General features: G+C 42.1%; 1 protein-coding gene across 3 annotated transcripts in view; it reads right to left on the reverse strand.

Moving 5' to 3' along the window:
- CLSTN2 (calsyntenin 2) overlaps nucleotides 1-27176 on the reverse strand; it is a 669035-nt gene that overhangs the window by 513798 nt on the left and 128061 nt on the right. For 2 of the 3 annotated variants that reach the window (XM_078354097.1, XM_078354096.1), the window contains exon 5: nucleotides 1-27176. This exon is cut by the window's right edge and continues 16117 nt beyond it. The exons of the other annotated variant lie outside the window; for it this stretch is intronic. In XM_078354097.1, coding sequence (XP_078210223.1) covers nucleotides 1-43 — 43 coding nt within the window. In that variant the 5' untranslated portion in view covers nucleotides 44-27176. 3 annotated transcript variants of the gene reach the window in all.

Raw genomic sequence — 27176 nt, forward strand, 5'->3', positions numbered from 1 at the left:
CGTCTTTCTTCCAGTGCAGCAATGCAACAGCAATGACATCCATGTGTTTGTTGATTTCTTTTCTAAGGCAGGAAATGAGGTGTCCACAGAGACCCTGGATGAATAATGCATAACATCTGCAAAAAAAAATCAACCCTCAATTAACTGTACTGGTGGAGAGAGGCTACAAGAATCAAAAATATCTGACAATCCTAGAAAAGTTTTATTTCTCCTTGAAAAAGCTGGAGAGGTAAACGGTGGAAGATTCAGCCATACACACACTATAAACAAACTCATGGATTGTGCATGCTGCGTATGCACCCCATTTACACTCACATACATGCTTATGTGTATACACACACATTCAGTTCACACACACTCAGACACAGGTTGGTTGAGTCCCAATTCAAAAGGCAAGTCGACTTCCTCAGGAGGACAGTTGCTAGAAAGTCGGTAAGCAGGAGTAGAAAGTGCTTGTTGCAGATGCTGGAAAGGAGATTCAAGTATCTGCTGGGAGGAATGCCTTTAGGCTTCCCTGAAGCCCTTAGAATTTGTGATTTCAAAATTTGCTCAAGTTCAGCAATAGGTTGTATCCTGTATCAGTGTATCTTGCACCACGAAGTATGTTATAGAACCCTCAGATATTGTTTCCTTAAACCTGGCAATTTGGTAAAATAACCATAAAACAGCAGCACATTCTGTTGCAGTTGTCTGTAGACTTGGTTTCTGGTTGACTTCAGCAGACTGCCGAAGGAAATTAGACTTTGTCAGCCAACTATCACACATTTGAATGCACACATATCTATGCACACTCTTATTCCTAACCTTAGTGAAACCACACAGACGATGGTTAAGTTCATTGCTGAACAAGGACCTTATGTTTCCATTCCCTGCCCAGTACTTAATTCACTTACTTGGACTATAGGAGGGGGCTATGTTTATTTAATCCTGAATCCTGGACCCATATCTGTACCTCTCTGCCTTTGGCCACCAGTACAGGGTAGTGATGCTGCAAGTATGTGATGGTGCCTCTCAGGAGGGCACATGGGAGATGCACATGCATCCCATTTGAAACAAGAAAGGAAAGGAGAACACCAACATGCTGATTCATCGGGATGTGAACTCCTATTACTCTGGGGTTATATACACGAAAAGTCTACATTCCCAGATTAAGAGAATCTATTACTTTTCTTTGGTAAAGCTTTTTAAAGGAAACAAAGAATATCTCCTACTGATCTTCAGTTTATGTGTTACATCAAAAATGGAAGTATCGAGACTCCAACTTTTGATGCTTACTGAATGAAGGCAGATGATCAAAATTTACTGTTTTTAAAAAAAGAAATAATGAAAAAAATTGAAAAAAACGCTGACCTAAAGACACATGGATGCTAATATCCTCACTCATTTGCATTTCCTTGGCAGTGTCCTGCCCACAGATGTCCCATGAGCCATGCTACCTGCAGAACTGTGTAGTTTTGCTGTGGTGAGGTTGAAATCTTGAACAGACATATAACAAGGGCTGAAGTTGAGGCAGCAATTAATAGCTTACAAACCAAAAAAAGTTTAGGTCCAGATGGGTTCACAGCCAAATTCTTCTAGACACACAAAGAGGGGCTGGTACTATTCTTTCTGAAACTATTCCAAACAATACAAAAAGAGGGAATCCTCCCCAACTTATTTTACGAGACCAACATCATCCTATTACCAAAACCCGGCAGAGACTCAACAACAACAACAAAAAACTTCAGGCCAATATCCATTATGAACAGATGCCAAAATCTTCAATAAAATACTGGCAAACTGATTGCAACAGCACATCAGAAAGCTTATCCATCATGATCAAGTAGGCTTCATCCTGGAGATGCAAGGCTGGTTCAACATAGCAAGTCTATAAACGTAATTCACCACATAAACAGAACCAAAGACAAAAACCACATGATTACCTCAACAGATGCAGAGAAGGCCTTTGACAAAATTCAACAGCCCTTTATGCTAAAAACCCCCAATAAACTAGGTGTCAATGGAACGTATCACAAAATAATGAAAGCCATTTATAACAAACTCACTGCCAATATCATACTAAACGAGGAAAAACTGTAAGCATTCCCTTTGAAATCTGGCACTAGACAAGGATGTCCTCTCTCACCACTCCTATTCAATATAGTATTGGAAGTTCTAGCCAGAGCAACCAGGCAAGAAAAATAAATAAAAAGGGTATTCCATTCAGAAAGGAGGAAGTCAAATTGTCTCTATTTGCAGATGACATGATTGTATATTTAGAAGACCCCATCGTCTCAGTCCAAAATCTCCTGAAACTGATAGGCAATTTCAGCAAAGTCTCAGTATGCAAAAATCAATGTGGAGAAATCACAAGCATTCCTATACACCAATAACAAACAGAGAGCCAAATCAAGAATGAACTGCCATTCACACAAACAGAGCCAAATCAAGAGCAAACAGCCATTCTCAATTGCTAGAAGGAGACTAAAATACCTAGGAATACAAAGGACCTCTGCAAGGAGAACTACAAACCACTGCTCAAGGAAGTAAGAGAGGACACAAACAGATGGAAAAACATTCCATGCTCATGGTTAGGAAGAATCGTTATCGTGAAAATGGCCATATTGCCCAAAGTAATTTATAGATTCAACACTATCTCCATCAAACTACCAATGACCTTCTTCATAGAACTGGAAAAAAACACTTTAAACTTCATATGGAACCAAAAGAGAGCCCACATAGCCAAGACAATCCTAAGCAAAAAGAACAAAGCTGGAGGCATCATGCTGCAGGACTTCAAATTATACAAGGCAAGAGTAATCAAAACAGCATGGTACTGGTACCAAAACAGAGACGTAGACCAATGGAACAGAACAGAAGCCTCAGAAGCAACACTACACATCTACAACCATCTAACTTTTGATAAGCATGACAAAAACAAGCAATGGGGAAAGGATCCCCTGTTGAATAAATGGTGTTGGGCAAATTGGCTAGCAATGTGTAGAAAGCAGAAACTGGACCCCTTCCTGACACCTTACACTAAAATTAACTCCAGATGGATTAAAGATGTAAACATAAGACCTAACACCATAAAAACCCTAGAAGAAAACCTAGGCAAAACCATCCAGGACATAGGCATAGGCAAGGATGTCATGACTGAAACACCAAAAGCAATGGCAACAAAAGCCAAAATAGACAAACAGGATCTAATTAAACTTCAAAGCTTCTGTACAGCAAAAGAAACAATCATTAGAGTGAACTGGCAACCAACAGAATGGGAAAAAATTTTCACAATCTACCCATCTGACAAAGGGCTAATATCCAGAATCTACAAAGAACTAAAACAAATTTACAAGAAAACAAACCCATCCTAAAGTGGGTGAAGGATATGAACAGACACTTTTCAAAAGAAGACAAATATGAAGCCAACAGACATATGAAAAAAATGCTCATCCTCACTGGTAATTAGAGAATTGCAAATCAAAACTACATTGAGATACCATCTCACACCAGTTAGAATGGCAATCACTAAGAAATCTGGAGACGACAGATGCTGGAGAAGATGTGGAGAAATAGGAACACTTTTACACTGCTGGTGGGAGTGTAAATTAATTCAACCATTGTGGAAGACAGTGTGGTGATTCCTCAAGGATATAGAAATAGAAATTCCATTTGACTCAGCAATCCCATTACTGGATATATATCCAAAGGATTATAAATCATTCTATTATAAAGACACATGCACACTTATGTTCATCGTGGCACTGTTTACAATAGCAAAGACCTGGAATCAACCCAAATGCCCATCAATGATAGACTGGACAAAGAAAATGTGGCATATATACACCATGGAATACTATGCAGCCATAAAAATGATGAGTTTGTGTCCTTTGTAGGGACTTGGATGAACCTGGAAACCATCATTCTCAGCAAACTGACACAAAAAACACTGCAAGTTCTCACTCATAGGCAGGTGTTGAACAATCAGAACACGTGGACACAGAGAGGGGAGTATCACACACTGGAGACCATTGGGGGGGGGCCAGAGGAGGGACAGAGAGGGTGGGGAGAGATGTCAGGTATAGATGATGGGGGGATGGAGGCACCAAACCACCTTGCCATGAATGTACCTATGCAACAATCTTGCATGATCTGCACATGTACCCCAGAATCTACAGCACAATTAAAAAAAAATGAAACAATGAAAAAAAAAAAACCTTGAAAAAAATAGTGACCTAAAGACACATGGATGCTAATATTCTCAGCCCTTTGTATTTCCTTGGCAGTGTCCTGCCCACAGATGTCCCATGAGCTGTGCTACCTCCAGAACTGTGTAGTTTTGCTGCGGTAGGATAAAAGCCAGTGAATAGGAAATCACTGTATTGTGACTCATATTGTACCATGTAACACAGGCAACAGGTTCTGCCTCTGGATGTGCAGACATGTAATAATGTGGGACCCAGGGGTAATAGAAGATTGGTGGGGCAAAACAAGAGCTAGAGGTTGGAGAGGAAAAGAAAGACATATGCTAAATCTCTGGATGGCTCACAATGGCCAGAAGCTGCTGCTCAGGAAGACCTGTTAATTCAGGTCCATTAATTCTATTTATTCTACTGATAGACTTTAATAACTATTAATTCATCCAACTATCCAATAATTCAGTCATCCATTCATCCAACTAGCCAACCATTTAGGTTTTTTTCAGCTTTTTGGATGTTTATTTTGAAAATTCATCCCTCTGCTACCATTATAAAATGTGGGCTATCAAATCATCAGTCATTTATTTAATACAATTAATCAGATAGCAACATAGTAGACTTGCCACTGTGTCAGGCACTCGGCACAGATTGGTGAAAAAATTAGATAATAGAGCTTATAATCTTGAGAGTAAGACATCAAATATTGACATCATACAAGCAGATCAGCAAAAACCGTAGCAAATTCTATAACAGAAGAATACAAGAAGTCAGTCAGGCATGGTGGCTCATGCCTGTAATCCCAGAACTTTGGGAGGCCAAGGCTGGTGGATCACCTGAGTTCAGAAGCTCGAGACCAGCCTGACCAACATGGAGAAACCTCGTCTCTACTAAAAATACAAAGAATTAGCCAGGCGTGGTGGCACATATCTATAATCCCAACTGAGATTATAAGAAGCAGGAGAATCACTTGAACCTGGGAGGCAGAGATTGTGATGAGCCGAAATTGCGCCATTGAACTCCAGCCTGGGTAACAAGAGCAAACTGCTTCAAGGAAAAACAAAAATACAAGAAGCCACGAGTGCTTATAAGAAAAGAAAAAAAAAAAAGAGCCTTACAGTGTCATGTAATCAAAAGGCTTCCACAAGAAAGTAACTTTTCAGATAAGACCTTGTACAGTTTAATAATTGAAGGGATAAGATAGATTTTTAATCAGAGGAAATAGCATGTATAAAGGCCCTGGGGTTGAAATGATGCTGCTGTCCATGGCTGCATCCAACTAGAAGGTATACACATTTTGTGCATGCTCCTGGATGCCTTAGTAGCAAGTACAGGTCTTGACAAAGATGGAGAATATATAAAAGATACAGCCTGAAGTGTCAGTTCACTAGAGTGAGGGACCATGTCCAATTCTTCCTCATATCTCCAGAACCTAACACAGTCCCATAGGAAACTGTGGTGGATCTTGGGGAGCTTCATGGATTAAGCGAAAAGATTGGACATTGTGGCAAGAAGAGTGGCAAGGCCAATCAGAAAAGGGATGACAGAGCAAGGCTTGAAAGCAGCAATACAAGTGAGGGATGAAAGGCACTAGGAGGCAACTCCTCAGCTTGGAGGGGTATGTGTGGGAGCATCAGACTGTAATCAGAGGCTTGTAGAAGTCAACAGGGGCCACAGTGGGGAGGCTCTTAAAATCCAGGGTGGACTTAACTCATTCTGATCCCAGAAACGAGGCATACTGGAGACATGTTTATTTAAAAGATAAATTTGCCAGCCTCATTGGCCCATCCCCTGCAATGTAAAGTCTAAAGAGATGGCCCATCCCACAATTTCTTAATAGATAAAGCCAAAAGGCAATGCACATTCCCATCATTCCCCTGCCAGGTCTCTAGATGCAGCACACAGCCCTCTGTATTCAAGGAATAGGAAAGAAGGGAAAGAACACCAGCCCCAAGAGGACTTCTAGTAGTTAAATAACTTCAGGACAAAGACTGCAGAGTGAAGCAAAAAGGATTACATTCCTCAAAATTCTCCTGCCCTAAAGGACAGAACAATGTTAGGACAGCAGTCCTGCCTCCCACAGGGCATCCACCTCCTGGGAGTCAGAAGCTGTACTTGGTCCACTCCAACTGCTCCATTGAAGGGGTTTTAGCACCCCTAATAGGTTTGTTGTCTTCAGAAGGCTGGAGAGAAATGCCCTGCTTGATATTAACTCTAGGTAGGTGAAGGGTGGTGAGGCATGAACAAGTTAGTTAAATGAATCAGCCAATAGGTAGTTATAGCTGAGTTTTGTATATAAATAATGATAAATAAGCAGGCTAGATCCAGAGGAACTTAGCAACTTGCAGAAGGTCAAACAGCTATTGAGTTACAGAGCTGGAAAATGGAACCCCAAGCTCTCTCTGGTCTCCAGAGTAGAGTGATGCTAAAAATTGGAAGGAGTGAGGCTCTAACCCTTGCTCTAGAGAGAGGCTTTGGGGAGTGTAGAAGGGTTGGTATGATAGCAGGCACAGCTTGGGGAAGGAAAGGGGAAGGAGAGAAGTAAGCAGGAAAGGGAGGACTCTGGAGGTGAGGGTGGGGTGGGAGGAGGGAGAGGGATATGCCAGTGTGACCTCCCAGTGCCTGGGGCTGTGGCGCAGAAACCGAGCAATTTCCTTTCCTGATTCCCTACTAAATAAAATAAACGTCTCTGCCTCATGTCACAGTTTGCATTTTCAGTCTGATTCATGGGGAAAGCATTGGCAGGTAATCTTTATCCGTTTCAAGTGTCTAACTTTTCATGCAGAATACTAATGACAAACATGCAAAAGAGGAGAAACATCAACCTTGGCACTAAGAAAATTAATCTTACAATACAAAGGAACAAATTAAACTTTCCAATACTGTCAATACTTTTGTATTCTTTATCTTTTCTTCATCGTTCATTTCTAGTAGTGTCTTGACATTTGTGAGGGATTTGCCCTAAGGGGGGAAAAGCCAAATTGAAAAATTCCACTATTGTACAAAATTTTCCCCCGTGGATATCCGTTTTCTTGCAGAGAGCCCTCACTTGCTCACACATCTTCACCTTTTGTTCCATTCTGTCATCAACATCAGCATCTTTCTTTCTTTTGGAGGCCCATTTGCCACAAAGACATAGCATCGGTGTCACATCACGGGCACCGCTGAACATGCTGTGGTGTGGAGGATATCGAGAGGTCAGCTGGTCCCTGTCTCCACTTTAACAACTCCTCCACACACAGCCTTTTCACAGTGCAGTGTCCCATAGCTGATAAGAAGCAGGAGTGGGACTGACGTTTACACCCTTATAGCCTTGTACTTATCCATGTAACATACCATGCACTCACTCATCCCATCCTTGTGGCAAACCTTGGGTGCTGCATACCCTGTGTCAGCTAACACAGCTCCAGCCCCCAGGAGTAGGGGGACTGATTGGAGGGTGTTTGGGGCAGTGGTTTCCTGGAGTCCTCATTGATGCTGATGAGCAGATACAGCCAAGCAGCTTGAACTGCAGGTGGGACTGTGAAAGCCTATAAAAGCAACAGCACCTTAGACAGACTAGTAGAAAATAATAGGGGGAAGCAGAGAATCCTAGGAGACTGCTAGTTTCGTGGGCTGGGAGAACATTAGTCTTAATGAAAGAGACCCAGGGGCCAGGGAAAGAAGATTGGGTTGGGATAAGCATGAACCCAAACAGGAGCTTGAATAGATGAGACTGAGGGCCACAGTCACTCCAAGAAAAGGTCTATGAGCTGAACACCTAGATGCTATCTTCAAACATTCATTCAAAAAACCTTCCCCAGGCACCAACTATGTCCAGTCATTCCTTCTGAAGTCCTGGAGGTTCAGAGATGAAGAGGATACAGCTATTACAATTCTGGAGTTTCCTTTAAATATAAAGACTAGGGCTGAGCACGGTGGCTCACACCTGTAATTCCGAGGTGGGTGGATCATGAGGTCAGGAGTTTAAGACCAGCCTGATCAACATGATGAAACCCTGCCTCTACTAAAAATATAAAGATTAGCAGGGCATGGCGGTGCATGCCTGTAGTCCTAGTTACTTGGGAGGCTGAGGCAGAAGAATTGTTTAAACCCAGGAGTCAGAGGTTGCAGTGAGCTGAGATGGCACCACTGTACTCCAGCCTGGGCGACAGAGCAAGACTCTGTCTCAAAAAAAAAGATAAAAACTAGTGAACAGATAAGCACAATGCAATTTGTTATGTTTTGATGTAGGGAAGCCCAGCTGTGGCCAGAGCCTCAAGGAGGACACTCACTGGGCTGCAGAGAAGAAGGAGATTTGGTGTTGGTTTCTCAGGTGCCAGTATCCTCACTCCACCATGGGGCTGCAGGAAGACCATGAGACTGAGGCATGAACTCTGGCCTCACTCCAGCTGTACAACTTGAATCTACATTACATATTTTGTTCTTAATATCCTCACAGATAAAATGTGAATGAAATACCTCAGATGACTGAATTATAAAAATAATGTATATAAGCACATCTTCCTCAAAGTTGGTATATGTTAATTCCTCCCTGCCAAATAATCAATAGACTGACATGCACTGGACTTAAATACGAAAACATAAAAACCAATATATTATTCATCAAAACTGTCTCTGGATTTTAAAAACAGCAATTTGAAACTTATTCTGGGTAAAAAGTAAATAAACGTAAACTCACTTCTCACTCCCATCCACCCTTGTGTTCTCATCTAGTGTCTATGGCACATCATCCTACTGCATTTGCTTGGGTATTCCCAGAGTTTGTCATCTTTTGGAAGGATTTTCTGTATCTCTTGGAAATTTACGCTGTCTCCTAAGAACTGATACTAATGTGATTATCGTTAATCAATGGACTGAAAAGGTCACATACACCATACAACTCTTTCTTGGCCTTCAGCTCGGAGGTCACTGAACTAGAAGACTACCATGCAGTATGAAATACCAAGATGGTGGTGGCATCAGCAAACCATAGCCGTGGTTTGGTAAAAAGGAAACCTAGGAGGCACCAAGTTAGAAGCCTTTATAAATACACAGGATGCCATCTGAGTCTCCTAACAACCCTGGCCAGGGAGATCCTGTTTTACCTGTGAAGAAATCGATAATGGTCATGCAGCTAACAGGCAAGACTAGGACTCAAAAATAGATCTTCCCGACATCAAAAACCACACTCTATTCTCCAGTATTTCCATGGTGTCCTCCTTACGGATAAACATTTATATATTCTTTTCTCAATTCCCCTTTTCAAAGACTATGAAAACTTCAGCTTTGATCAAGCCAACATGGCTGCTGTGTCTAGCAGAAACTTGATTTTATTCTAAATTCTTATTCTCTAACTCATAAACTTAAAAGGTATCGAGTTCATAACCAGTTCAATAAAAGCCATCCCAGAAATAAACGATTGCATTCATTACCATGTCTCTGTGAATACTATTGATTTTCCCCTGCACCGTTTTCCTTTGCTTTGTTCCTTTATAGACCACTGGCAGTGGGAAAGCTTACCATTAACCCCACAGACAGCACCAGTAGATCACCACACAGTCACTCCCGCCCTCTTTTGTGTGTGAACATAACTATTCCAGGCTGTGGCACAGCTTTTCACCTATCAGTCATTGAGGCCTCCTGTGGGAGACAATACACTCATTACATGGAGCTCCCTAGACAGGCTGCTGTTGGTTTGCAATCCTAGATTAAAAGGTCACCTTTAATTCTGTAATGCTCTCAGTAGTATATTATATCACACACTGGTACTATGCTGGCAAAAATAGGGCTCAGTTCTACCTGTCATCTCCCCCAAACCACAATTACCAGATGCCATGCTTCAAGCAGCTCCAGGTTCTAATTTCCAATTCAATCGATTAACCAGAAGGAGCTAGTTCAGTACTTCAGTGTTTTCCCCCATTGATGAGGTAAGTCAAGCACCAGTGAAAGGTTAAGGATTAGCACTGATCACAGGAGAACTGCTGAAAGCCTCTCCTGACGTTGATCCAAAAGAGGATGCAGGGTGTCCTGTGGGTCCACAGGATAAAACTCAAGTGGGCTAGAGGGAGCCTCCAAATGCCACCAGTACATATGGTAACTTCTGCTACCCCTTGTGTCTTCCTTCATCCATTGTGTTACCCAAAAGTCAGCTTCACAGTTGACCCTTTGCAGGGGGAATTTCTCTACCAATCCCAGCAACGTTTCTCTCCAGTTCTTACAACTTCCCTTGAAAAGGAGCTGCAAGCCTTAATAATCACACTCAAGTCTGGTTTGGATTCTAAGAGAGTTCACATATGAATTATCAAACAGTTCAATACTAGTGGGGGAGCAAACCAGCCATTCCAAACACAAGCAGCTACAGCAAAGTGGGCATTTGATACCGGCTGAAAGGACAACAGAGGAAAAAGCTTTGTGGGCAGTGAGCAAAAGCATTCTAGGTTTGGGTATTTTCAAACTATAAGGCTTCAAGTTTTTTTTTCCTCCCCTCTACATGAGAGGGAAACTGAGAAGACCTCTTTCACTGCAGGCACAATGGGGTTTTGTAGGCAAGCCTCACCAGTGTACAGGGCAGACCTTCCTGATAGGGCATCAGCAGAGCCCCTTCTCACTGAAGAGTCTCTCTCCCACATCTCTCCCATACGCAGGCATCTGTGTGGTACCAACAGAAACAAATAACTGAGCAGCAGAACCACCAGTAGTGTTCTTATATAGAGAGTTTGGTTTAAGAAAGGAGTTTTGAGCACATGCTGGACAGAAAGACTGACAACCCTATGATGTAAATGAGACCCCTGTGATAAGCCAATCAGCCTGCTATGGCCTGGAACTGATTTTGGGCCGACAAGGAGCACAAAAGGGCAACCTGGCATAGAACAAAGGAAGAGTTAGCCACTGGCCGAGAATGACTAGGACAGAAGAGGGCCAGAAGAGAACTAGGACTAGGAATCCATATTTACATATAGATGTCAAAGAGAACTTCGGGCTCACAGTGAGGCTCTCTTAGGCATCACCTACAGATAATCATAACTTTTTTTTTTTTTTTTTGCTCGTTTCTCGTAAGTTCTATATGCTTTCCATTTGGTTGAGAGAATTTGACTTTAACTCATCTTAGAGCTAGCTGTCCTTGTAAATTCAGAGCTGGAAAATGTAATTCAGGCATTAAATGCTGGGGAGCCATAGTAGAGAAGACAGGTAACCAGCAGCTGCAAAGCGCACAGCCTTGGGGTGGGGTGTTGTGTGTACAGAGCATCCCACCGTGCAAGGCAATGTCTAAAGCTGTGACTACACAGATGCAGAAACTGTGGTCTCCATTTTCACGGTGTTCTCACCCTTCATGGTGTCCTTTGTCAAGGTGGGGAGGCCAGAGAGAGCTATAAAAATATATAGAATAATTCTCACTGCACAGGCTAAGCACTAAATAAATCATGCAGGCATTCACTGCTGTAGAGTTCCCAGGCAGCACAGTGGGACCCAGGGTGGTCAGGGAAGACTTCAGAGAGAAGTTGGGACTTGAATGCTAGAAAAAAACACTGCTGGTGAAAGGGGAGTCATTGACCACAAAGTTGGGCAGGCAAGTCGGTCTGCCAGCCGGCGTGTGGGAGGCCGGCATTGACATCCGTTGGCCAGTCAGGTGAAAAGAAATTCAGATCCCAAGGCAAGCTCTGCCCACCAAGCTGTAGGAGACTTTCCTGCTTTAACTACAGGAGCTCTGCTGGTATAGTGTAGACCTCACGTGAAGTGTTCTTACCACAATTCTTTTTATAAAGGAACACAAGATAGGAACTGCAGAGATACCTACAGGGCAAGAGAAGTTGATTCCCACCTGAGAGATGATGACACGGCCGCTCCTGTCCCCCTGACTGAAATGAGCATGGCCTAGAGTTTGTCAAAAATCACCCAGGAAGTCTGGGGGAGGCTTTGAATTAGTAAAAATGAGCACAAAGCAGGTGTGGAAACAGCCTAAGAATCCATCAGCAGATGAAAGAATGAAACAACTGTGGTATATACATATTATAGAATCCTACCCAGCCTTTAAAACCAAGAAAACCCTGCCATAGGCAGCAATGACCTCAAAGGACATTATGCTAAGTGAAACCAGCCCACCACAGGGGACAAATACTGTATAATTCCACTTACATCAAGTATCTAAAGACATATACAGAGGATGGGATGGTGGTTGCCAGAAGCCAGGGAGAGGGGGAAATGGGAAGATGCTTTAAGAGGCATAATATTTCCATTAGAGATCTTCTGTACAACATTGTGTCTATAGTTAACAATACTGTATTGTTCACATGAAATATTTTTAAGCGGGTAGACCTCATGGGAAGTGTTCTTACCACACTTCCTTTAAAGGAGCACAGGAAAAGAACTGCAGAGACACCTGCAGAGCAAGAGAAGTTGGTGCCCACCTGAGAAATGACATGGCGCCTCCTGTCTCTCTGCCAACACGAACACCAACTTGTTCACATCCCTGGTGACTACGATGTGGAGAAGATGGAGGCAAAAGCCGAGTGCTAGAACGAAAAAAGCCGAGCTTAACTGGACCACGTTCCTCTCGCTTCCCTTCAACAACTCACACACGCTAGCTTCTTGACACCAGGTGAAGTCTCTAACCTTAATAGCCTCATCTGTGAAATGGAGAATTGACACCATCTGAGCAGGGATGGTGTACGGAGCTGACATAATGAGGAATTCCTGCCACAAGGTTAGGAGAGATAAATGGAAGGGTGTTTCTGTTTTGATGTAAGAGTGTTAGTACTTAAGGGAAAATCAATAATCAAAAGATAAAACTCCCCTATATACTTGGAAGTTAAGAAACCTTTCTTCTAAATAATCCATGAGTTGAAAAAGAAATTATAATACAAACAGGAAACTATATTGAATTCAATGATATAAAAAATATGTATCAACACATGCAGGATTTGGCTGAAGCAGTGGAGGAAAATACAGAGACGTAAGTGAAGGAAGGACAGATATTACTGCACTCCAACCTCCACCTCAACTAGAAAGAGAGAAGAGGAACCCAAAGAAAGTAAAAGAAAGAAAATAAATATTAAAGCAGCTACTAATAAAATAATAAATGGAATTTAGAGAGGGCTGAGATAGCCAATAGCAGGTTCCTTGAACAAGCTGATAAAATTGATATACTTCTGGTGAGGCTCATAAAAAAGAGAGGAGCAAATAACTAGTATCAGGGCTGACTAGTGAGGGCATTTAGCTGGGCACGATTGGTGCTTCCAGAGGTAAAGCCTTGGTCCCTACTTCAGGATCCTGAAAATGTAGGGGAGAGACAAACTGTCCATGAAAAAATCCCTGGAAGGAACTTGCGGAAAATAAGAACTCTGGGCCAGAGGTTCCATGGAGAACAAGCCCCTGACTGGGGAAGCCAGGCAAGGCACTGCAGTGGGGGTAGGTTTCTGCTGGATCCTACCAGGAGAACCTTTCATGATTGAGGGAACCCAGGTGTTCTGAAAGAAGACTGCATCTCATACTGTTCTCAACTCAGGCTCGGGAGTCAAATGGAACTGAATGTGCATCCCATCTCTGCAACTACCAGCTTTGTGACATTGTAGAAATCTCCGTGCCTCTGTTTTCTCATCTGTAAAATGAGAGTAATGATAGCATCTGTCCCTTAAAGGTTGTCATGAACACTTAGAGAGTTGGCACTCAGCTGCCTTGAGTATTACTGTTATAATTTTTACACCTCTATTAGCATAGTGTAATGTACCAATTTGGGCAAGGAGCCAGAACTGCACTTCTGTGGATAGGCCCAGACAATAGGGCATCCCTCATCTCTCCATCTGCTCAGCAGTCATTTATTAAGCACCTCCTTTGTGCTAAGAACAGCTACTCCCCCTACCCAGGTTGTCAACATGCTGCCCAGAATGGAGGGGCATCTCCAGTCAACACCCAGGCCAATGCACATGCCAAACTGGGCCTTCTGTCCATCACTGTTGAGAGGGCTGGGGAAGGCAAGGTGAGGAATTCTCTCAGATACTTAAGTGCTGAAGAATCAAGACAAATGTTGATGTTAATAGCCCTGAGCAGAAATGGGTGATTTTTTTTTAAATAAACATTTAATCTAAGGAAAATCAGAGGTCAAATGACAGGTGGGAAAAAAGCACAATAGCAAGCTATAGCTTTGATCTAAGCTTTCATGCCCAGAGCTATGGTGCTGGTGTGCACAGAAGCCCGAAGTGGAGGAGGGTAGCAGGGCTGACCATCACCAGGCAGCAGCACCATGTCCTGGCCTTCTGAAGCACAGGGCATCATTCTCTCCTGGCCTTCCTTGACCACCAGAGAGCCGACTCTGCTTTTCATAGGGGCAGGGAAGAATGGACTGAGTTCACAGCTTTTCAGGCAAGTTCACAGGACCATAAATCACAGAAATGGAAAACAGGAGCAAGAAATAAAACCCCTGGCTTCTCAAGAACTGCCAGCCACTTTCTTTTGGTTGTAAATAACCACAGTTAAACCAAGCACCCTTTATACTTCTCGGCAGGGAAGTGCATGAAAACATCTGATGTAAAGTGTTTTTTTTTTTTTTTTTGAGACGGAGTTTCTCTCTTGTTACCCAGGCTGGAGTGCAATGGTGCGATCTCGGCTCACCGCAACCTCCGCTTCCTGGGTTCAGGCAATTCTCCTGCCTCAGCCTCCCGAGTAGCTGGGATTACAGGCACGCGCCACCATGCCCAGCTAATTTTTTGTATTTTTAGTAGAGATCGGGTTTCACCATGTTGACCAGGATGGTCTCGATCTCCTGACCTCGTGATCCACCCGCCTCGGCTTCCCAAAGTGCTGGGATTACAGGCTTAAGCCACCGCGCCCAGCCCTGATGTAAAGTTTTTAAATGCTCTCCAGCAACATCTATTTCACACCCAGAGCTAAGTGGCCAGTGCTTTAAGGAGAGCTCTGGTGTACCTGCCCCACCCTCACCAACACACTGGGAAACCCAGAACATCCTTGGTCCATTGGTAGAGGCTTTGCAGGGATGGATATCTACATGACACCATGAATAAAGAACAGGTGGTCAACTGAGCCTGGCAGAAGGATATGCATGGCCTGTGCCAAGAGCCCAGTTGTTCACAGTGCCAGCTTTGGCTCTCACCATTCTGTAAGTCCCAAATCAGTCAGCTGGTGAGGCAGTAGCTGAACCCAGATTCAAACCTACATTGTCTTGATTCCAAAGCTCTGGCATATTTTCAGTGGGTATCCACACAACCAAACCAGGAAATACATCCTGGGGGGTTAATGTCACTGTGTTTTTCAAGTTGCGATGATTCCCCTCCCTCCTTCTTTCTTCCCACTCCCCTATACCTTTACAATTTCACCTCATTACAGAGTCATCTTGTAGTCAGGAATCCAGACTTGTGAATTCTGCATGCTCACTTTGATAATATCTCATAAGCAAATGACGGAAAGCAATGTTTTGGATCATCTGGGTGGCCATTTTTTACGAAGAACAGCCCAAAGTTCCAGTGCCAACATTCGTGTTTGTGTTTACCAGGAGAGCCACTGCAAATTAAGATCAAACGACATCATGGCCATTTGCGGAGATAAAGGTTTCAGAGTAATTTGAAAAGAGAAAAGTGAGGAGATAAATTGAGTCCTCCGGGCAGAATAAGCAAGAAGCAGAACTCAAACATCCTCCACAGCAGTCTGTGCCTTGGTAACTCGCCCTCTGTTCATTAGCAGTAAGGATGGCAGTAAGTACTCCAGGAAAAATGATTCTGTTCTCAATTCTGGGGATAATTAGATTAAATACTATTTAACACACATTTCAATAAGCCACAATACTACCCTTATCTTCAAATAAACTGAGTAGCTTCATGGAATTATCAGTGACTGCTCATTAAAACTGACTTTGGAGATTTTGATTAATCACAGATCTGAATATCTTGAATAACAAGGAAAGTCTCAATGTAGTAATCAATTTTGAAGCTTATTCCTGTAAACAGACATTCTCTTCATTAGTATTATTAGACTAAAAGCATAAATGTTACATGTAAATTGAATCTGTGTCTACACGACCCCACTGTCAACACAGCATCAACACTTTAAACAGAAGACAACACACACCTGATAAAATTGATATCGTTAATTTGAATTTTATTTTTATATATTTACATATAACTAATATATTTGGTTTTGATTTATAAAATATAAGAACTATAAGGCTATCAATTTATACTTAGTTTAATAGTTTTTCATATTAAACAACAGAATAAAAATCATTAAATTCAACATAAGGATTTCTGAAAATTCCTTTTTCTTTCAAATGGAATTGATTCATTACTCAGGTTTCAGCAACATTGACATAATGAAACCTTACTGATGGATATTTAGGTTGTTTTCTTTTTTTTTTTTTAAGAAATCTAAATAATGTGCAATCAATCTTTTTTCCAAGTATCTTTGTATGTTTGAGCATACCTATAGATTAAATTTCTAAATATGGCAATGCTCGGTCAAACTGCAGGAGAAATTTTGATGCTCATAAATGCTGTTAAATTACCCTCCAACAAGAATGCAATTATTCTTTCAAACTATGCATGGAAAATGTCTGTTTCAACATAACCCTTGACATGTTTTGAATACCTGCTAATCTGACAGGTATAGCTATATCATAGTTGTTTTAACTGACATTTCTTTAATCAAAAGAAGACGAGGCATTTTTTCATGTTTGATGTTTTCCATTTTCTATTGTGTGTGATATGGACTACCTATTGATGCTCTTTGCTGATTTTCTATTGGACCAATTCATAACTTTCTCATTTGTTAGTCATCTTTGCATACCATTCTTTACCTTTGATGTGGGGAAGACTTTGTCTTGTTTTTCATGTCTCTTTTGGCTCCTCTAAATTTATTAAATAGGTTTAAATATTTGTTTAGAATAAAATACACTTATCTTCCCTTTTTGTAGCCTTTTTATGATTTTACTGATTATTATTAAATATTGTACCCATCTAGAATTTCTTTTCTAGAAAGCCTGAGGAAGGTATTCCAATTTCTTTTCCTTTTTCCAAATATCAACATAGTTTATTACTGAATAATCCACCTTTCCCTGCTCATCTGAAATGTCATGTTAACATATACTAGATGTAAATTCTCCCAATATTTGTATCTATTTCTGCACTCTTCTTTTGCATTGAACTATTTGTCTACTCCTGTGTCGGTAAGTAGTGTATATTTATAAAACATTTGAAATTCGATAAGGCTAGTCTTGCCATGTCAATCTTCTTTTTTTACATTTCACAGATATTCTCATGGGCTTAATTTTCTGGATCAGAGATCTGCAAACTTTTTCTTAAAGGGATGGGATGGATAGTAAATAATTTAGACTTTTGTGACCCATTCAGTCTCTGTAGTAATTACTCAACTCTGCCTTTGTAGCTGGAAAACAGCCATAGACCACCCACACATAACCAAATATGTGTGCCTGTTTTCTAATAAAACTTTATTTATAAAAACAGCAGTGGGCTGGATTTGGGCAACCCACAGATCGTGAACCCATCTTCTGAATGAGCTATAGTATCATTTTGGAAACTCTCCCTGCCAAAAAAAAACAAACCATTTTGGGCTATTGTTTGGGATTGCTTACAATTTAATTGTTAATAGCAGGTAAATTAACATTTTTAAGTATCAAATCTGACTATCCAAAAACTACACTCTTTCTACTGAGTCATAGCTTTGATTTTCTTCCTCAGTAAGATTCTGAAGTTTTCTCCTTACGGCTCCTGCACGTTTCTTACTATGCTTAGCGTATTGTGTCTGTTTTTATATTTGTTTATTATTGCATATGAAACTGTTTGTTCCTATTGGTTTTTGTTCAAGATGCACAGACATCAGGAGTCAACCTACTAGTTTAATGCAAAGCTTATAATGAGTTCTGTAGACCTCCATGAGGTTAAGGGAGAAATCCTATGGGAGCTATACACTTTCTGAAATTGTATACCACATTTGTGAAAAAGTATATTTTTCTAGGAAGAGAGTCTACATCTTTCACCAGAATTTAAAGATCATCATCCATTCTTCTGCGCCAAATATGAGATTCCTGACTTAAGATAGGTAATGGCAAGGACTTTGTTACCTAAATAGAATCCGGCATCTAAATGGAATCTAAATATAGGTGACCAGGAATATGCTGACAGCAGGGCCAACAACAGTGAGAGCCACTGACCTGCTCAGGCTATCTGAGAGTAGGTGTGATGGTCAGGTTTATGGAGCACTTTCCCACTATCATCCAGGTAGCAGGCAGTGCTTCCTGAAGACTAAAGCATTCCAGAAGCTCTGAGGCCATCAGTTTTGCTCCCAAACAACTTTCCCTGACTTTCAGGCTGAGGTGTCTTCTCACCTCCTTCCCATGCAGCCTTGTTCTAACTGCTTACTACGATCATGGATTGTCTAATGCCAGCATTCCTAACTGCATCCTAATCTCCTGCCAGGGCCCCCGGCTAACCCTCTATCAACCCTGTAGTCCTAGCCTCATGGAGAGAAGCAGCATGGGATGGAGGAAGGACACAGACCATAGGGTCTAGCTAAATCAAGTTTAATCTTGCCTTTGCCAACATGTACCTCAAATTTCTCTTAGTAAAAGGGCAACATGAATACCTCCCAAGCATGGCTGTAGGGATTAAAGGAAAGAAAGCATAAGAGCTGAAATCCATTTTTGTCATTCAGGCATGGAAGGGTCATAGCTTGCTTCTTATACAATCAACTTACATCAATCAGCCTCCATCTCTGCCCATGAAGCCCATGGAGACCCCCCTTCCCACTAGTGGGGGTCTGCTTTCTGCAGGGGTCTCAGCACCTCAACAGGAGAGGTCTATCCAGGCCCTGCCATTGATCTGGTGTCTTAGTGTCATGCTGTACCCAGGATGCCCCTCATAACTATGTTAGAGGGGGCACTTAGCATAATCTGTAGCAGCCACTAACCTTGGCCCAAACCCATCAAAGGAGAGAGGATTGCCTTGTTGTATACAGAGTGGAAGGGTTATGTCCTCACATTGCAAAGAGCTGGCCTGAATTGAGAATGAGGATAGGATAATGTTGAAATACAGAAATAGATCTCAGGCAAGTCTTAAATTTAATTTTCCTCTTGGAAGAGGACGACTCTCTCACTGACATTTCCTAAGCCTTAGTTTTCTTATCTGCAAAATGTAGACAAAAATAAGGGCAGCAAAATGTTATTGAATATCTACTATGTTGCAGGAAAAAAATTCGTCCCAAAAACCCCATAAGAGAGATTCTATTATTATCGAAGAGCACAAAGTGGTTGTCAAATGATTAAAGTGGCAAAACTGAAATCTGAACCAGATAGTGCGATGTTAGAACCTGGGCTCTTAATCAGTATCATTTACATGCCTGTCTCATGCAGTGCTTTAAATAATATACAATTCATAAATTTCCACCACTGTGGCCATGGTAGATGTTTAATGGATGATAGTTTGCCATTCGTGAAGCAGAAATTTGTCCTCTTATTAGGAACTGGCATCCTGCCAACTGACCGTCACATCAGGAATTGGCCATATATTCAGATACTGGCCACTCCATCAGAAACTGAATATTCCATCAGGAATCAGTGATCCTGTCAGGATGATTCTAAAAGTCAATGTTCCAGCTGATGCCTGCCCTGGAATCAAATTTGTCACAAGGTAGGCTTCAATTCAACAAATATATATTGTTATTTAGTGGAAAGAAAAAACACTTTACTACTGAATGCATCTCAAATCCAAGTACCCAGGGATTCTTTTAAGTCCATCTGCATGGAAAGAAGAAGGCAAGGGCATGGGTTTGAGTCCATTTGGAGTAGGAGGATAATCTACCACGTGCCAGGAACCTCCAGGTATCAGCTTCTCTGGGTCTTATAAAAACTCTGAAAGCATACATTGAGTCTATTTATAGATAAAGATTCTAAGGCCCAAAGAAGATTAAATGAATTGTCTAGATTTCTGGGGCTTATAAGTGGTAGACCTGGGATTATGAAACAGTGGCTCCAGGACCCTTCTATCAAATGTCAACATCATCTCCAACCTGGCTGCGATGTGTCCCCAGAGAAAGAGTTGCATAAGCCCAGGGAAAACTCTGCCTCCTTCAAAACTGAGCCAAGTATGCCTCTGCCCAGGAGCAGCCTCTTTGCCATCTTTTAAACTATCTTCCAAAAGCCATTTGGATTTAGCTGTCTGCCACTGCCCCCCTGCACCCCCGCCCCTGCAGCTTGGGAGTCCCAGAAGAACAGAGCAGTGTCCCTAGTGCCCTGCACAGAGCCTGAAATAGAGCCACAGAATTCTCATACAACCAGTGCCAAGATTCTACTAACACTTGTGACAAGAGGGAGCATTTTCCTGTCAACCAGAGAGACGGTAACCTAATGTACATTACCTTTTTTTTTAGTCCTTTTTAGGAAGGCAGCAGGATGAGGAAAGAAGACTGTTTTAAGAATCCCATTACTGAAAGTCAATGAGGCAAAAATATCAGCATCAAAACAATGGAAGCGGCCCCAACTCTCCCAGGAAACATCCCTTCCTAAAATGACCACTCACAGGGGAGCCCTTGTGATCAGAGGGGGTGACAGCATCTGTGATCCAGGCACTTAATCTTGAGCAACACAGAGATTTACATCCTGACATTACCTCTTCGAATGTGGAATCTCTGTAAAATTGTTTAACGTTTCTGAGACTCCATCTTCTCCTCTCTAAAATGGGCATAATGCCTATTTGAATGGCCTTTCTGGAGGTTTGAATAAGAGCATTTATGTAACAGCCTTTGTGCAAAGTAGGTTCTCGGTATGTTGGTTCCCTCCTTGGAGCTGGAGAGGCAATATCGGCATAGAACCATAGAGAGCACAGGAGAGGTACCTGGCTGGGAACCGTGGAAAACAGATGAGAGCTGTGAATCACCCCATCCACAGAGCTGAATAGCTGAACAAGAATTTTGCAGTTTCAGAGAATTATAGCAATAACTGTTATTTTTGTTTTTAAATTGAGAACGATAAGAAACAACAGCTGTTCAGCCCCAAGCATGTGCTACTCTGCTTGAAGCTCTACACACATATGATCTTCAGCATGGCCTTCATGGGGTCCCCGGTTTAGGGAGGAGGACACTGAGGCCCGAGAGCTTGTATGTTATCACCACATTCCCCTCTGAGTGAACAAGACTTCTTCCTTGTTATCCCACATCACCTTGTATAATCCATCATGGAGTCATACAGACTGGTTGTTGGGAAAGGGTCAGGGATCAAACCTCTTCTTTGAGATTGATGAAATTCACTATGTCATCTCTTGCTCTGATTAAAATACACCAATGATAAATTACTAAACTCCTTAACAGGGAGACGTGAGTGACAGAAATGCCACAGACAACTGGTCCAGGGAGAGCACAGAAAAGAGAAAAACAAGATTAGTGATGCACAGCTGCCTCTTTGCCATAGTTTTCTGACTCTGAAGCATCTGTGAGTGAAGGGCAATGTAGCTGATGAATTAGAAGGGGATCTGGTGGTCATAGTGGTCAAAGATGAATGTAAACCAGCAACCTACTGCTTTTGCTTAATATATCAGGAGCCTAAGTAGAGATCCTCCACCCAAGGTGGCAGAACTATAAAATAAGTGTCTTGACATGCACCAGCCTCTCCTGCTTGGACCTATTCCTTTCTCATAGAAACATTATTGTATAAAAGGATCAAGATAAGGATAGTTCTTCTCCTTACTGTTAAAATTGCATTCATATAAGTGCTCAGAACTTCTAAAACCCTTTCCCATTGACAGTCAAACTCAGTGGTGCGTAAGTGGTAAGGGGCTATCTCCCTAGATGACTGTGAAGGTGAAACACAGGGCCCAAAACACAGGGCCTGGACCTCAAAGGCAGGACACTGGATTGGTCTCCAAACCCAGTCATCCCAGACCATCAGCTCACTTGGCCTCACCTCCCACACACATGCCCTTGCAGGTGAATTCAGGTGAAGACCATGTGACTTCATGCTGATTTCTCCGTGCCTTTGATCTGCCCTGCTCATTGTCTGGCCCCATTCCTTTTCCTGCTTCTGTAAAATACTAAGTCTGCTTTGATTCTTCTCTGAAGCTCATTTCTCTTCTTTTGGATAATTCATTAAACATCATTTTAAACTGCTTCCAAGGCTGTTAGCCAAGTTAACTTTTTGAGCCAAATCTAATAATTCATGTTTTCTCAGAATGCCACATATTTCAGAGATTTTCCAATATCTTAGCTGAAAACTATATGTATTATCTTCTTGTAATTTGACTCAATCTATTCCATTTCCATGGTTATATTCCCTTTTTCATCTTTAATCTTTGTATTTGTGCTTTATTGTTTTCTCAATTATAGCTAAGAAAAGAATGTCTAGCTTATTGGTTTCTTGAAAGAATATGTTTTAGATTCACTGATGAATTCTAATGTTATACTCTTTTCTAATACATTCATTACTGCTTATACTTATGGCTTACTGCTTCTTAATTTCCTCAGATGTATCTTTTATAACTTCTTGTGTTGGATGCTTTCATTCTTTCTCATTAAGAAGGTATTTAAGGCTATGAATTTGCTTCTAAGTACAGCTTTGGTTACACTCCATAAATTTCAGTAAGTTTTGGTTGTTCCAGTAATAGCTGATAATTGTGGTTTTGATTTTTATTTGTACCCAAAAGTTTTTTAAGAAAGCTATCCTTTTTTGCTTTCAATCTGATTGGGTTTTATTTTGCTTTTACTTTAATTATAAGTGCTAAAACATGATTCTCCATAGGCAGGAAAGACATTCTATACTTCTTTTATAAAGAATCTGAAGCATGATGACATCAAGCAGCCAGCCTAAAACTTTGGTGATAATTAGCAGTGAAACCAGAAAAAGGAAAATGAGATAAAAAACCTTTTGCATAAGTAGAGGCTCCCTACAATCCTTCTTCAGCAAAAGGGATTGCTTACCTGTTGGTGGCTTTTCTTAAGTCTGAGGAGGGACATGATTTGGATGTTTTAGAAGTATTTTTAACAGCTGGAAGCCATGCTTATAATGGAGTGGGCAGGCCTGCCCTCAGTCAGACTGAGAGGCAGCTCTCCAGAGTGCTCTGCTACCTTTCACACTCACTCACTGGCCAGATATAAGGTGGCCAATGGTTACTGCTCCATCTTTCAGATCAGATCCAGAGCAGCAGAAGCACAGGCCCTGGTAAGGACCTCTGGGATTGAACACAAGCACTCCAGGTGCAAGAACAGCACCCAGTGGGGGGTCACTGCTAGACTTGTTCAGAGATGGTCCAATGGCCCTGATGTTCTAGATTTGATACTCCATAATTGAGTTATTTAATTCTATGAAGTAGGTATTAGTCCCCTTCACAGATAAAGCAACTGAGGCTCAGAAAGATGGAGGAACCTCCTCCAGGCCAGGGTTCATGGTGCAAGATGGCCCTTACTACAAAAGGGTGATGAGCTACTAGAGGAGGGTATAGTAGGGATTTAGACATTCCTATTTCAGAGGAGGCATGAGAAGGGGTTGTTTAATGAGGGACCAGTGGGGTCCTGCCAGGTTTTTAAACTATCATTTACATATTTAACTTTTAAAAGATTTATTTTCCACACTCTTTCCACATACACTTCTTGTATTCCATAAGATGACAGTGACTTTATCTGCCTCACAGTGTGACTGTGAATCCTGGAGACTGCAATGCATATGAAAGCTTTACATGTGGCAGGTGCTCAGTTAGCATGGATGTGGGATGAAGAAGGCAGGAGCTTTATCCCCCTTCCCTTTTATCATTTCGTTTTTAGCTGGGAGATGGCAGCCTACCTCTTGCAGAAGCAGATACCCTCAAGTGTCAAGGCTGGAAAAAAGCCCACTGATACCATATATCCAGGGTTTACTACTAGGGCTCCTGGGTAGAATTCGGGAGGGGGGTCCTAAAATTTAGGTGGGAAGCACTTTATCCTCACTAATCTCACAGCAATATAGAATTCCCTTCATTCTGCATGTATGTAACAGGCCACAGCTGTCCTAGCTGTGGACCTAGGACATTGCGACCAACAGAAATCACTGGTGTTTATGTGACACAGTTGCCCCAGACTTCTCAAAATGTCATTTACATTAATCACAACTTCAGGATTAGGTCTGATATTAAACCCATTACTAGATCTTGTCAATGTGTGAAATAAACATATGTATCTCAAGATCACAATTTTTTAATATTTTGACAACTCTACTTCAATAAAATTAGCTTATTTTATAATCAAATGTATTATATTCTACTGATTAAGAATCTTTATTCTCAGATAAGGTGCATAGGGGCTTCACCAGACACTACAAAGGCCCTTATGTAAAAACCAGGGTGTTTAAGAACTTTGATTTAGACAAGGAAATGAGCTCAGAGAGGAGACGTGGTTCACTCAAGGTCACACAGCAGAGTTGGGACGAGAACCCAAGTTTTCCCACCCTACTAGAATATCATGAGCTCACAAAAAGTGGGGAAACGGAAGGGTAGAGTAGTCACATGATGAGTCATGGCAGCTCTGAGAGCAGGGTTTCGTCTCAGCCAGGCAGGGCAAGGAAAAGGAAAATTTAAGGCTGTCCATGCAATCTGCAGCCCTGCCTGCTCAGCCAGGGAGCCAATTACAAGTATTTACTATTTGTTTTGCTAAAGTCTGCTCACATGGAACTGGGTAATAGATTAAATGATTCTTCAGTAGCCACACAGAAGGGTGGGGAGGCTTGATTTGTCTTTGCACTTAAAACCCACATCACGCATGCAAGTTCTTCATAATTGTATTTGAGCAATTTAGGGAGATAATAGAATGCCTCAATATAATATATCTCACGAGGGTGGGCATGCCTGCCTGTAGAGTAGGTACCCCTCAATGTGGAGTATGGCTCTTTTTCCTGCTACCGAAGACTTGCTAAGATCAAAAACTTGGAACCAGAAAGAGGTGTTTCTCAGAGGAGGATGTTCACATATTCAGGGGGGACTGACATCATCATGACCAGTAGTTTGCAAATTGAGTACCTGGGACTCTACAGTATGCACCCACCACTCTTCTGGCCTTCCCTGCATTCCTGATACATTTTGTTCATGCTGAGCTCTAACCTGAAATTCCTTCTCTACAGAGTCCTACAGTGCTACACCACTACCACTATTAATGTTAACAATAACTATAATAATTGGTTAGCAACTCCTACAGCTTGCAGACTGCTGGGAGACTGGAGCTTTCAGTCTATAAGATGAAGCTTCTGCAAAAACAGCCATTTTAAATGCTGTGTGATCAGGAGAAGCAAGCATAGGCTTCTGTAGCACCTAGAAGAATGGACCATTAGCTAACTCCTGAAGAAGTGTGGAAGTAAAAAGAATTCCAAGCAGAGAAAACAGCACATGCAAAGGCACTATGGCAAGAAAGAGTGTGATCCTTTCCGACCATGGCCTTGGTGCAGGAGGCAACTGTGTCCTACCCTGGCTAAGCTGCAACAATGTAGGTGGAATTGCTCAGAGAGGCAAAGTCATCTTTGGTTTTAGAGCACGGCAGGAGTTATGATATGAAAGTAACTCCTATCATATTCTTGGAGGGGGCTTCAGCCCAGAGGAGAGTGGTGCAGGGGACTTCCACCTCCAGCTATAGGAGAGCAACTGTCCTAAACCTGAAAAGAAGCAGGACCACTGGGGTGAAGTGTGAGCCAGCTTCCTATGGGCAATCCACAGTCATGAGGTCTCATGGCAACCTGGAGAGATCCTCTTCCTAGAAAGTCAGGAATGTAGGAAAGGGGTGGGCAAATTGAGACTGCAGTATTGGGCTGTTTGATTTAGCTTTTTTTTCTCGTTTACACAGTGTTATAGAGTATGGGGTCTGAACGGACTTATAGATCTGTGTTAGCAATTGACTAATGCTCCAGATAAAGGAAACGTGTCCATTCACATCTATTTATCTGCCTGCCCTTTAATTCCCCCTGAGGATTTATCTACCACATTGGTTGCAAAATAGAAGTTGATTCAGAAAAGCTCACTTTGAGAAAATGATCAACATTAGTATTTTTCTGTGAATTGAGAAAACAGAAGTATTGCAGATTGGTAGAAATCAGAAAAGCCTCAAGGAAGCTTGCTTTCTGGCCCCCAGGCTGAGTAAGCAATATCTTCTCTTATGCCCCTCTGCTTAGGGCTTCCCTCTGCCAGCACTCTGATCCTATGTCTGGTCTTGATGGTTAATTCCTCTGTCTCCCTCTCCAGGCTGCAAATTCACTGAAGGCAGAAATTCATCCTTCTCTGGATTTGCTTGGCTTGGAACAAGATCTGATCCTAAGAGATGCTTAGGAAATGATGAATGAATAAAAAAATAGTACACCCATGGAAATCAGATCCTGAACTCAGTAAGCCCAAAAGTGTCCCTGTGATGCTACCACTGTGGTTAACACCAGTTACTCATCAGGTCAACCACAGGCCTTGTGACTACAGATGCCCTATCAGGCAGCCCTACTGGGGATTGGTCCAGACATCGTAGGGCTGGCTCTAACAGTCAGAAGGGAAGCACCTCCCCTGAGCCAGGTATCCACTGGGATCTGATGAGTCATTCATCTGCCTTCCCATTGATGAGGGCCAGGACACACAGACAGTCAGGAAGCATCAGAACTAGGGCTGCCCCTGAGGATCAGAGAGTTCCTGGAATTTACATATTTCACTTACATGGAAAAGTCAAGCCCACCCTTGCCCTTGTGGAGTTCATTTGCAAGAGGACTCTGAGGATTGTATTAAAGCAGCTCCTCATCAAGCTGTCAAGTTGGGAGTGAGGCAGCATGGGAAGAGTCATAGGCAGTCTTCCTCCCCTGACCAGCAGCCCCTGCTCCGTGAACCTCCTTTCCTTACTGATATCACACCAGCACGCACCGCCAAGTTTATTCTCCTGTCATCTGGAGAACCGCTGTTTCAGCTTTCACAACAGTCCATACATTATTCTCTCAGGGCCAGGCTATAAGAACAAACAAGGCGTAATAATCCAAGACGGAACGATGGCAAATTTTTAATGAACCCTTCTGATATGCCAGGAACCTCA

The sequence above is a fragment of the Callithrix jacchus genome, chromosome 17 (genome assembly GCF_049354715.1).
Source record: "Callithrix jacchus isolate 240 chromosome 17, calJac240_pri, whole genome shotgun sequence".
NCBI lineage: Eukaryota > Metazoa > Chordata > Mammalia > Primates > Cebidae > Callithrix > Callithrix jacchus.